Source organism: Glossina fuscipes, unplaced genomic scaffold, assembly GCF_014805625.2.
Source record: "Glossina fuscipes isolate IAEA_lab_2018 unplaced genomic scaffold, Yale_Gfus_2 111, whole genome shotgun sequence".
NCBI classification, from domain to species: domain Eukaryota; kingdom Metazoa; phylum Arthropoda; class Insecta; order Diptera; family Glossinidae; genus Glossina; species Glossina fuscipes.
The window spans coordinates 799,298-813,578 of NW_023998454.1; the positions used below are offsets into that span (position 1 = coordinate 799,298).

General features: G+C 33.8%; 1 protein-coding gene across 1 annotated transcript; it reads left to right on the plus strand.

Annotated features, from left to right (window-relative positions):
- Positions 1-5,947: 5,947 nt before the first annotated feature.
- On the plus strand, positions 5,948-13,498 carry LOC119639023 (probable cytochrome P450 313b1). The gene is made up of 7 exons (XM_038036195.1): positions 5,948-6,104; positions 6,169-6,366; positions 6,910-7,092; positions 9,191-9,263; positions 9,417-9,543; positions 9,715-10,065; positions 12,061-13,498. The coding sequence occupies exons 1-7, from the start codon at positions 5,948-5,950 to the stop codon at positions 12,790-12,792; spliced, it is 1,821 nt and encodes a 606-aa protein (XP_037892123.1). The 3' UTR covers positions 12,793-13,498.
- Positions 13,499-14,281: the final 783 nt, after the last annotated feature.

The following is a 14,281-nucleotide window of genomic DNA, read 5'->3' on the forward strand; positions in this document are numbered from 1 at the left end:
AGTTAGTTGACATTTTTCAAATGTGATTATAAAACCGATTGGCAACACCAATCTGAATTTGAACCGAATCTAGAGAGGGGGGAAAATAGATATTTCCTTCCTATTCGATGGAACCACCGACAAGGTAACACACCACTGACCGTAAGAAAATCCATCATCATCTGCTTGGACTTACACACCATAAGTGCCAAATTTAGGATAATTCTATAGGAGGCCGTTCGTTGCGTCCGACAACCACCGACGATAAGATATTTAATTTGAAGTTCTTCATTTGACTATTAATTGCTAGCCGTGAGTTTACAGGATAGCCGTTGTTTTGTAAGTTTCTAAGATAAGCTATCACCATTAGCGATTTCCTCGGATAAATACATTCTGGCAGTTAGCCGATGAATTAGATGAAGTATATCCATAGAAGTTAAGTGTCGTTTTTAATATTTCCCGCATAAATGAACGAAATTGAATTATAAGGTTTAATCCGACGATACCCTTCTTTATCCATGCGGGGGAATGTAAACTTCGAAGCTGAAAATAAGAAAAATCCTTTCAAGATTTTCTTTACATTTTCTAAAGTAAATCCAAAGTATTCAAGCATTGATTGCGGTCGCACTTTCATAATTTTACATCAGCATATTATCGCCAAATTGTTGCTTCGACTATCAAATGTGACCGTTAACGCAATATTGCCTTTGAATCTTACTTTTCTCCATCAAAAGCAACACAATTTCCATTGCTGTGAAAATAATAGATAATGGATAAGAATGTAATCATTAAAATCAGCCTAAGTGATGAAAACGTTACCGGAACGACATGGATTACAGACGTGTTTTGAGAATTGGCCCCCTACAAAGATAATGCGTATAATCCTAAAAACGATGTGCGTGGAGCCTTCGCGGCGATGCTTCCTATTAAGTTGACATATGAAATTTTTTGGACGATCAATGCGAAATAATATAACCGACAATTGTTGGAAGTGAAGCGAAAGTAAACAGCGAATGCCTTTTATTTAAGCAAGGGCATGACATAGGGATGGTCAAGGCTTTTAATAGTTTAATCGCACAGGCTTTTTTGAAAGAAGTATTTTTCTCCTTTTTAAATTAACAGCACCTTAGCTAATATCTGCAGCAAATTTTACAGCAATATCGGTGATTGATAGAGTGCAGTTTTGGTTTCGTCTTCAGCTCTTCAAGCAGTTCAAAATGATCTCCACGTAGTGAATTTATTTTATCTCGAGAGTCAAAAGTTATATCGATGTTTGCGGACTTAAGTTGAATTCTCGTTGATAGACTTAAGAAACCAACACCCTGTAAGGATATGAGACGATTTTTGTCATCGATAGGCGATTTTTTATTACGAAATTTTTGACTTAATTGGTGTGACATTCATCGGTAGATGGACCTTCTTTGAATACCTGGCAACAGTCTAAAGACGTAACGTACTCCGTAAAGGAGGTGCATTCCCTTTACAAGTTTTTTTCAATATTTCGGAGGCCGAATTTCAATCTTTGTAGCAAAATTTTATACAACTCCTTTATCGAGAAGTTTTCCAAAAATTAAAAGTACACTTCGCTTGATGGAAGTAACCAAAATTATCTAATCAGTAATAGATAAGAATTTTCTTCGAATAAATTTTTATATCAAATTTTATTCTTTTACTTTAGTGTGAAAATTACAATACATTGGATGTACATTTCCAACACAACTCAACACAAGATATGCAGTCGAGGTAAACCTAATTGCGGCAGCTTATGGGCCAGCATTCAAATGTAATGTGGTATCTCGTTATTTAGCAAAGTGGGTAAAAGCAACACGACAAAACAAAATTTTTTTAAACTCAACCCCTACCATGCAACACGTATACACCTGTCGGCGTTTAACATGCTGTTCTTGTAAACAGCAAATATACATTTAGCAGATAATAATTTGAAAACTAATCACGTTTTTGTAGGGATTAAACATATTTTAGAATAGAAAACTACAAAAAAAAGTTTTTATACAACAAAAGCATATAATGCAATTTCAATGTATTAAATTCATTATAAAACCAGCTACTTCAACCTTAAGTATGTCTTCAATTAGAAGTGCTTGGGCACGCCTTGGAATGAATCTTGAATGTTTACCTCAGTCTGGACTTTGCCAATGGCTTATCTGGGGATTGCGTACACATTGGGTACAAAAGATAAAAGGAAATACGATAAAAGGATATATTACGCCCAACATAACATATATTGATTTCAAATTAATTCATTGTCCGATTGGTTGAACTGTAAGGTGTGCAAACATATTCTTGCGCTCTTTCTACTTTTGAACATTTGATAAACTTTCAGATCTGCATTTGAAGGCACTATATGTATGCATTATCCCAATGATGCGTCACAACACAGTTTTCGATATCTTTGCACAAGACGAGAATGCTATGGAAAAAAGCCAAATGCAGCAAGTTTTCCATTTCCTACCTATTGCGAAGGATGTTACATCCTGATGGATGATGAGCAACGAATGCTCACATAACCGTAGTTTACGATTGACTTCAAGGAAAAAGCCGAATATATATTCCACCCACTTTTAGAAACTCAGCTATGCGTAGTGTATTAAGACTGAAAATCCCATATATACAATAACATTCGCCTATAATCTTGAAGATTTCATAATTGGTTCTTTATGAACATTTTATTATAATAATATGAAACGCGGCCTTGTTTCTGCTTTGAATCATCTACCTACCTATCATCGCTTGTAGTTCGTCATTTGCACATACCGATCATTCTTTTGACTGTTTTGGAATCACTTCCTTTGCTTCCAAAACTTCTGTAAGATTTTTGCAGCTCCAGTACTCTTCTCCACACTAGCTTATATTTAAACCAATCAACGAGGAAAGGTTTTACAACGAATGACAGTAAATATTGACACTGGCAATGTGTTTGCTGTATACATGTCTATGTCTAACTTATAGATATACTTGCCGAAGACTTCATATTGTTAGTCAAACTAAACAACAGAATCTCTTTAGACATATCTGACTAGTCGTTCTCTTGCTGAGAGAATTTATGGGTCATTGAAAAGCCCTCTTCGCCCTTTTTCCAAAGAAGTCGAATTTTTTTCCAATTAATACCTTGCGCACATGAAGCTTTTATGTGTAATCTCCGGAATAAAGATATGTACAACATTTTAATTCGTTAAAATAAATGTTTATTTAAAAGAATTTTTTCGTTTGTCATTATCATTTCGTTTATATTGTTATGAAATTCGCTTTTACAGATACAGTCCGTATCACTGGACCGTGGATATTTTGTTCAAGAGAAATACACTTCGAAGTTCATTTCAATTACAGTTATATTTCTTTAAATGTAGGATTATTTACAATTCATTTTTGACAATACTTTCGACTGCTTAACTCAAATATTCTTTTTCTTCTACTTTTTTACCTGGCTACTTTCCGTTAATCGCTTTCATCGATCTGCAGCTGCATGACGCCTCGCGAATGTGCATTTGGTTTCTTTTCTCTATAAGGAATTTATTATTTGGGAAAATGACTTAGCTGGAATCAACTAGATTTGGGATTTCCGTAACAATATTATCATCATTAATCAATTCATTTATTTATTTATTTACTTTTTCTTGTTTTTTTTTGTACTAATACGTTCATTTGGCTTGCTTATGACGATTCGTAAAAGCACGTCATGTAGGCATATATGCGGCGAGAATGGGGAGGAACAGAAATCAGACAGGACTTTATTGGCTTCAAAATTCTTGTTTTTCATATATTCTTTCATGCGTATTTTTAATTGTGATATAAGCAATGCGAATATTAATGCATTATTACGAGTATATCAAATGACTTAATTATTCTATTTAAAAAAAAAAAATTAAAATATCAAGTGCCAACAGCTTAACGTAAACTGGCCTTTCAATATATTTTACGAATAAAATTCTTTCTCATAATTCGTTTAACGGCCAGTCTGCTGCTCTGTAAGTCTCATAATGAACTGCCACACTCAGTAGATTAATTTCTCAATGAAGCCATTTTACTGATTATTTGCATGGCAAGCTTATTATGCTGAAAATTATTTATTAATTTGTTTACCCTTTTTTGTAAAAAATTGTTATTATTTTAATTATGACAAACAAGCAATTATTGCACAAAATGAAAAGCTCTAGAGTTCTATAGTAATATTGTGAAATGGCTTGAATAGCACGCACTTAAACATACACTCGTGTGCACACATATTGTAGAATTAATTAACTTGTTATAAAACTTATTAATAATAAATTATAACAGTTACAACATTTGTTGAATTTAATAAACGGACGGCAGGATAATATTAAGTCTATCAAATTGTAACAATCCGCTTCAAGATTTGAACCTATATTTTTTACCTTTATTTTTTACTAATATTGATTATAAAATACAAAAAATTAAAATTTTTTGCTATGTAAAGACTTAGTTTTTCTTTTTTTTCAAAAAATTGTTTCATTCTATCTGAATTTTTCGTATTCACCTAGTAAATCAAAATTCTATTTCCAACCGATGTTTGGTGATTAATATTAAGCATAGAAAATTATTTTTATTTAAAACTTTATTATCAAAACCATTTTCCATTCCTATCGATGTGCGTAAACAATGATTTTGAGTCAATTGGTGTAATGAAACATAGCTTGATATGAATATCCTTCCGAGGGGCGCATACAGCCGCATGAACTTAATGCACAAATTTGTCGCGAAAGTGGTCCGACAGAGCCCAATTTCAATCGGGTTCTTTCTTGAGGCGAAACACATCGATGTGCCAAATTTCAGTAAAATAACTTAAATATTGAGCGCTGTAGGTTGAACACAAGAATACAAGGCAAGCCGTTGGACAGGTGGACAGACAAACTTAGAAAATCTGTCAGTGAAAACGTGTGTCTATCTCAAATTTTTCCGGATAAACAAACTTAATATATCCTTGTACCACGAGTAGCCTACCGTATAAAAACGCCTAATTATGTAAAAGATATCTATCTATACATAATAAAAAAACACAATGTTGAACTATAATATATTAATTCCGTTCATTGGCTTCACTAATTACTATTAACTATTTGACATTTTAAAATCACTGCACTTGGTTGACTCCTAAGTGTGTATATTCAAAACAAATATCTCAAATAATTAGTATTAAGAACACTCTTTAGACATTGCGCAATAAATAATTTGTTTCAAAAACCAATACACACTCTAATATGAATCGTAATAAAATTTTAGTTAAAGCTTTTTAATTGAAGGCTACATACATACGAATATCGTTGTCTCTCGCTAGTAAATACACGCTGCAGTAAAGACGCGAACAAACCATTTTATCACTTTCCTCTACTATTGATTTTATAGAGATTTCAATTTCGATCGGCAAGTGACGCAAGTAACGGCTTACTATCAACTCCGAAATGTGCAATTGAACTTGTGGCCTAAAAATCAATTTTGAAATTTTTACCCGAAAATCTCTAAAAATAAAATGTACAGTCGAGCTAATTTAAAATACCGATATGCACCGTATATGTTTTACTTACTTTGGATTTCTTTCTAATCCTGCTCAGTTAAAACAATCGGTGTAAATCACAAATATCTCCAGGGTAGTGGATTTTAATCAATACATATACGAATTTTCATCCATGTACATCTAGCAGACGCATTTTACTGAACTTTTGCACATAACACTGATTACATGGTTTTTAAATGCACATGATTTAGAAGCTCATTTCTCGTTATTACAAAACGAATGAGGAAACTAATATATACGTTCAATCGGTATTGATGACTGTAAAAGTAGTGATAACTACTGCCTGCATATTAATTGCCTAATTTTCGAATAAATACCTCTAGTTATTGCCTGTACTATCACTAATTTGCAACGAAATCGATTGTAGTTAAGTTTCAACTGTCGTGGTCAGCGCATAAAAGCGGTCTATTGATGAAGATGAGTCCAATATTTATCATTTTAATTTTTACACTGCTGCTACTTTTGTTCAATTACGTCTGGTCGAGACGTAAATATTACAAAGTTTATTGGCAATTACCGGGACCTTTAGGCCTACCGTTCATTGGCTTAGGTTTAAGTATGTTAAAGCCAGAAAGTGAGTATTTTGTCAAGGAACCTATGAAAATATGTTTTTTCTTCTTCGCTTGTTTTTATTGCAGAACTTCTTCAATTTGTGGAAACGTTATCGCAAAATTATAAAACACCTTTTATTCTTTGGATGGGCGGCAAATGTTTTCTTTACGTAAATGATCCAAAAACTGTGGAAACTGTATTTCATACCACTCAATGCCTTAATAAAGGCGACTTCTACAATTTCGTTAGTGATGTCATAGGTGATGGTTTGTTTACATCTAGTGGTAAGTGAAGCAGTTTATTGTGTTCGAAATCTTATTACACCTAACACGGCATATTCAACTTGTCAAAATGCTTGCAACACTCAAAGAAAGCCTCAGAGGCAAATTCCGAGTTGATGGAAACATGTCTGTCTTTTCATTAACAGCAAAACTGAACCTCTCATCTTCAATTTTGTTGAAAACATTGGAGGTTCTTGCAAGCAGATTGGTATTGAAAACAAGCCAAAAGCCGATCAAAGCGCACGTCTGCGCTGCAACATAAATTGTACACATACCCTCTTTTCGGGGGTTGTGCTTATTAGTCATGAATCATAATAGATGCACGATAAAAATTTGTACATGGACGGTGCACAAAATCAGCTACTCTCACCTAATACCATAGAGTATGCAATATTATAGAGTGCAGAAATTTAGGCTTTTTCTCTTTTTTTTACTCATTTTTAAGATAAATGATAAAATGATAAAGATTCGGTCCCGGCCGCATAGACCTTCCTTGTTTGTTTTCATTTTTCCTCAATTGGATATTTTTCTTTGCATATTTTTCAGCACCACGTTGGCAAAAGCATCGGCGGCTGATACAACCATGTTTCAATCGTCAAGTTTTATATGAATATATTCCAATTTTCAATAAAGAAGCTAATGCGCTTTTGCATAAATTATCATTATCTCAGGATCAACCTCTGGAAATATATGGGTGTTTAAAACAAAGTGTTTTAGGCATTTCTTGTTGTAAGTATAACAAATTTTTTTTTCAAATTTTTTTCATATTTCGAGTTTTACTTAAAGAAAAGCTTAGTTCGCAAAAAAGCCTCTGTTGTGAAAAGTTTTATTTTACTTTTGTCATTTTCCGGGCAACGAAGGAAAAACATTTTAAATATTGAGTCAATCTAGCAATCAGGTCCCCTCTTTAAAAGGAGTGAAACAATGACCTCGTATCTAAAAAGCAATTAGAAAGTAATCACGAAGCACAAGTTTTGCAATGCACGGTTGGTATAGTATCACAGACAACTAAATGACAAAACGTCAGAACATTGTATTCAAAATACGACCTACTAATATCTCAAGTACTTTTGGTGTTTTAATATCAATAACAATAGTAGCGCTGTTAATTAGTAGCAGGGACAACGAAATACACAGATGTTCCAACATTTTATTCAAAATCGGGACTGGGAGATTCTTTGGGACTTTTTGTATATATGTTACGGTAACAGCGGTAGTAAAGCTGTTAATTGCCAGCTATTTCTATGCTTGCTCTTGCATTCCCCTTATTTATGTCGGTACCGTCTCTGTTGATAGTACCAAATACAATTCTTTGTTTTTAAGTGAATATACGCTATAAATGTGCATGTTTTTTCTATCGTTTATTTCGTATTGAAGAATTCTAAATTATATACTCACCAATGACTTGAATAAACTTCAATGAAATAATAGTCTAGAATATTCTGGAGCATTCCAAAATGTACAGTACAACGCAGTAACTTATACACGATATGAAAAGTTCCAAAAATCTGTCAAATATATGTGTAAGCAAATAAAGTTTGTAAACACATAAGTAAACAGTAAATTAAATAAAGATGCATTATTTTTGCAACATAATCTTTTTTATTATAAAAAATGTCTTCATACTTCAGGATAAAAAAAATTTCATTGAAATTTCTCAAAGCATTTTCGTTAATTCTTCAAAATAAACGATGAAAAGAAAACGAATTATATTTGCTACATGCACATGTTTGGCCTATTTTCGTTCATACGCGCTTATATACCCATATTTACTTAAAAGCAAAGAATTGTGTATGTTTCTGCTAAATAATATTAACAGAAAGCCGATAGCCTTAGATGCTAGTGCTTTTAAGAGTTTAGTCTTAGAATTTATTTCTCTGGCGAAATTAATAATAATAATAATAATAATAATAATATTAACAGAATCTGTCGCCATGTAAATAATATAAATGGCAGAGCAGGCATACAATTGGCAGCGTTACTGCTGTTATTGATAACAGATACGCAAAAAGTCCAAGTCAAAGTCTCTTAATCTGAATGTGTTAGTAGCCGTTTGTGTGCTTGTCTGCTTTACATAGTGCATCGGAGCATAAAGATGGAATATCCGCTATGGTATACAAATTAAAAAGTCTTGTTGATTGAAATGTTCATTCTTGGTTTATTCGCAAAGAAAATATTTTTCTGAGCCAAATTTTTTATCAATCAGAAAATTTGTTCTTTGTCTGTCATTAATGGCTGAGACTTTTTTAGTTATCATATTGAACAAAACGTTAGCACATCTTGCCATTTAGTTGTCTCCGTTAGTAGCACCTTTCATTTTTAATCAACCCATCTCAATCCGTTTGTAATTACTTTATAGCTTTGCGTTCTTTATCTTCATCTCTAACTGCAATTGAAGTTAACAGAATTCTATCGAGTTTCTTCTTTGAATGCAAGTAACTCTTTAAACTACGGCAGCCTTTCCGAAAGCAATTTTGCGTTGCATGTCCAACAGCACTTTATACTTCAAGGTAAAGACGGCACATGCAGTTCCTTTTCACCGATCTTAATACAGTGTAAGAGAAATCTCCGCTTGCTGAATGAATGCCAGCGTTTACAATGCTGAAACCTCTCGTTTGTTCTCTCGGATTTTATGTTCGTATTTCATTGGTTTGTTCAAAGAAACGGAAATGCAAAACGCACGAATATGAGACATGAAATCAAAGAAATTGATTCGATTAAACAATAATATTTAGATTTTAATATTTTTAATACTTTATCGTTTTGATTTTAATTTTTTCTAATTATCATGGCCTCTACTACGTAATTTTGTACGTTCTTTATTTAGTAACAACAATGGGTAAAAAAATGGATTTTCAACATGACGAAACATCTTCAATCATATTCGATTCTTACAATAGGTAAGTAAACTATCCATATAGTTACCCTAACGCGAATTCATTTAGAAGTTCTGGCGTCATCAGCCAATTAGTTACGTAATAATTTCAACCAATATTAATTTACATTATTTCCTATTTTATTTCTCATCTCTCCACGTACTTTATACTTTTTAGTTTAATTGAACTGTGCGTTAAAAGAATGCTGTCACCCTGGCTGTATCCGAATGTCATCTATCATTGTTCAAAACTTTCTCAACGGCAACAACAATCCGCTAGTAATCTCCGCAAATTCGTTGAGCAAGTAAGTAAACGGAAAAAAGTCGTCATACCCGGGTATATGTGTATGTTCGTTTTCATGTATATATAAAATAGTGAACGTTAGTCATATTTCAATTGAAAAGCAAAACGTATCTACGTAACTGTGTATATTTATACTTTGATGCTTATGCCCTCATCCCATCCTCTCTCGCAGATGTTGCAACAAGGACACCAAAAACAACAACAACAACATCAGCAGCTTAAAACTAGCGACGTCAAACCGTCTTTGCCATTAGCTACGCCGTCCAAAGCATTGCATCATACCAGCAACAACAACGAAAGCAACAATAATGACAATTGTAAAATTAGACCTGCTACTAATGTCAGTAGCCAATTCAAAGTTGCTGGCGTAAATACTACCAGTGTTGAACACATTGATGACGGCGGTGACAGCATTAGCAAATCAAAGGCAGTTTCTTTTATTAAAAAAATGCTTAATTGCATTGAATTAAATCAACTGACATGGCAAGAGGTACGAGATGAAGCCAACGTTATTGTGGCGGCGGTAAGTACGGCTAAATGAATGATGACATTGTGAATACGATGGCATTATTTAAATAGCTTGCAGAGATTGAAAAGCACTTGCTATCGTCAGTTAATTGCGCTTTTATCTTCTACAAGGATCACGTATTAACTCAGCCATTCCAATTTTTTATATTCATTTTCAATATCACTATAAACTACTCCGTTTCCAATACAAATCAAAATCACTGTCCGCTAATCCACGATTGCTTTCAAGTAAGCAAGGTTTCTGCTTAAAGTTTTCTCAAATTTTTTGTGATTACTTATTGATTTCTCATGTCTTCAACTGATTTGCACACAAAACTTCCAACGCATTTTCCAGACCAACTTTGCTAACGCTGTTTATTTAACTCAGCCGTACTTTTGCGTGCATTTGCAATTTTTCCCTTAGAATTTTGATCTTTGTCGAGCTTTCCAATGTTCTCTGCGTAGCACTGTGGTCAACAAGTAAAACTAATATTCAAATTAAATTGCGTGGGTATGTTGAATATCAAAATTATTTTTTTCTTAGTTGATAACACTGTAACAGATATCTGAGTCAAATTTTACATAGTAAACATCGTTAGTGTTTCAGCTGGACTTGGAAGGTATTTTTTTTCGATTTTTACAATGCGTGTGAAGAAATGATATCTGACCATCAGTCTGTCATGAAACGTACTATGGCGAGAGATGAGACATAGACCCACGCATACGACACGGAAACAACCGATCGATCGAGCGAATATCCTGCAGAAGGCATGACAATGGCGAGAAAACCGAGCCAAAAGTGATGTTAACAGTCTTCTTCGATTATCGTGGTGGTGTGCACTAAGCGTTTCTTCCGCCGGTCCAAACTGTTAATAAGCAATATTAGTCGAATTTGAGGATTCCTTTGGAGGGGACGATATAGATTTGGAATAATAACTAGATGTAAAAAAGGAAAAATTAAATGGATCAACATTTTAGACACAGTAGTATATCATTTGAATATAATATAAAGATTTTCTGTTTCGATAAACTTCGCATATCATATAATTTTTCTACATGGCCTTATAGGCAATGGGACGAAGCAAGTACGGTAGAGCAGGAAGTGAACAAATTCTTACACGGACGCATGCTAACTTTGAACTTAACTTGACAGTATAAGGAAAGAATCATTTGAGCAAGAATTTATTCTTTAGGCACGAACATTTGAAGCCGTAAGCTTTGCTGTTTGTATCAACTTATTTTTCACGAAAAATAACGTGGTTATCCATATGTATCCACATATCTATGTTTCAATAGGAATTCACGTAATCTTCCTGGGTTACTTCAACTTTGATTTGCCATAACATCCTACATCTTTTTCGCGGATTGCTACCATAGACTATTCATGTTTTGCTTTTATTACCTAACGACGCACAATAGAGGCGAATCGGTTCTTTGTGAAATTCGATAGATTTTAACAGACAATTTGGGATTGTTTTTATGATGAGTTTTCTGAAAATTCTGTACGACTTGTTTTTGGACCCTTGCTCCATCATCGACAGTCGACCTTTGCGAAACTGATAACATGATTCGGGATTTCCCCCCAAATAAATTGCAAATTTTTCGCCTCACAATCAATAGCCCAATTTTTTCGCAGCCCTTAGGAATAATGAAGCCTTCATTATATGAAATTCACAGTTTTTCAGAAATTTTGCTTAACTTTCTGACGTAATTTCTTATGTGTGATTGCAAGAATTTGAATACCTTGTTCACATTGCCCGCAATAAATTGCTTACGCTGTCTCTTCGCTCATTTTGTGACTTTTATTAATAATCTCTACTAGTCTGGTCTTGGTATCGGGTAAGGAAATAAATTTATAATTGATTTAAAAAACGAAAATTGTAGTTTCCCATTAACCTCGCAACACGAAATTAAGTTTTAGGTACCTTGCGTGACTTCTTCTGATATTTCTCTTTCTTCTCTAAATTAAATGAAATTATTTTTTATTTTGCATTTCTTTTTCTTTACACAGACCTTTGAGACTACCTCAACGGCTTTGTACTTAGTATGCTTGTGCTTGGCCATGCATCCCAAATGTCAAGAAAAATTATATCATGAACTTGACGAAATTTTCTCTACAGTTAATCATGATAATCAACCAAAAACTATTAAGGGAAACATAATGGATAACAAACAATCATCATTAAGCAGCAGCTGCAACAAAGAGAACACCAACAAAAAGTTCGATAACGGACATCAGTTAATACTTGATGATATAACAATAGAGCAACTGGAGCGTATGCAGTACACGGAAATGGTAATTAATGAGGCTATGCGTCTCTTTGCTCCTGTGCCTATAGTGTTGCGACGGGCATCCGGTGATTTTCGCCTAACTAACGGTGTACTTATACCTGAGGGTACACAAATCGCTATCGACATTTATAATATGCAACGCAGCATTCAAATTTGGGGACCAAATGCTAAACAGTTCCGCCCTGAAGAGCATTTTTGTAATAACGCACTCAATCATGAACAATCGTTTGCCTTTGTACCCTTTACTAAGGGATTGCGTATGTGTATCGGTTATCGTTATGCTCTGTTGCTGATGAAAATTATGCTAGCAAAAATTTTTGTCAATTTTCGCTTGCACACTACAGCCACTCTAGACGACCTAAAGGTAAAAGGTACAATTTCCTTAAAATTGCAACATTATCCGTTGTGTGAAGTGGGGCAAAGAACGAGACAAACAAAGAGGAAAGAATAATAAACGAGTTCAATTTAATTCACCTCAGTAAACAGAATTAACGTACTTACGCACACTTACTTACCTATGAAAGAGAACGCAAAAGGAATATACAATAAATTTACTCTATCAAGCACAGATGACCGCTAAGGTACGCACACCGGTAGAGGCCATAACTTAATATTCATAAATATACCATTAATGGCAAATATTTTGAACGCAAAAGAGAGAAAAAATTCAATTAAACGCCGAGGCCATAAAATCATTAAAAAAAAAGGCTCATCAAAATTCTTTAACGATTCTGAATATGTCGTGCTTATTCCACAGAGAAAACTGAGAAGCAGGGAGCAAAAGTAAAATATTAAAAAATAATTTAATAAATATTTAATTTTATCACTTGTTGAATACTTGTATAAAGCAGTCCCATACCAACACACACACACACAAATATGTCCACGCAACATTGATCGACGTGCAGTATTTTCTAAACTCTATGAGCGAGAGGTTTACACTAGGGCTATTACACCTTATGTAAACACAGGGAAATGGGCAATACAGACATTGGGAATACTCAAAATTTTAAAACAAAATTAAAACAAAGTCCAATTAATGCAAGGATTTGATATTGAGTTTGTTCTTCTACATAAAGTTAGTTAACCATAGCTATGACAAACAATGAAACGAATATGTGTAAATCGACTGCTCTGGTCAAGAAACAATTTCAATTAAATATTCCTATGAACTTCAGTGGTTTAGTGTTGTCTCAATTTGAATGGTACGAAGAACTTCGTTTCTCTCTCGAAGCCCTGGTCACCCATGTTTTTTACTTTCCCATCGGCAAGTTTCGGGAATTCCCTTTATCGCAAAATATTACTGAAAACTAATACTGACTTATTTTCAATTAGCGAGTCTCTCTCTTTATCGATCTGCTTCAATAAAACTCCATGTTACAAAAGAAAGAGAAGATTGAAATATGGTTCACATCCGCAAGCGAAACTTGATAATATATCTTTGTACCCTTCATGCCAAAGTTTGATTATTTTGATATATAGTATTTGGAAATACAATAAAAGGTGTGATCAACTGGGGTCGCTGTACCATACCAGTTAATCCTGTAAAGAAAGATTGTCATTCTTTACTTCTTCATCGAAGAGTTGCTTTACTTCTCCATCGAAGAGAAAAAGGAAAGACAAAATCAATCTTTTTTATACCTCACCTTTGGGCCATTGCACTTGGTACAACTCGTGTAATCTATCTCTGAGAAATATAATTTCGGGACATTCAAATGCGTTTCTTAAAACGCTCTTAAGCTCTTAGGCTTAAGGTTTAACGTTGTCTTTTTACATATTTCTTTCGACGCTCGTTCCATTGTAGTCATACATTTCCCGCTCTATTCGCCGTATAAATTATTTTTTTGAATAGTAAACGCTTAATCTACCTAAAAGTATTTTTTAAACAATTTACAATGACGCTGTTGTTTTAATTCGCATCTGTTCGTATGTGATCACGA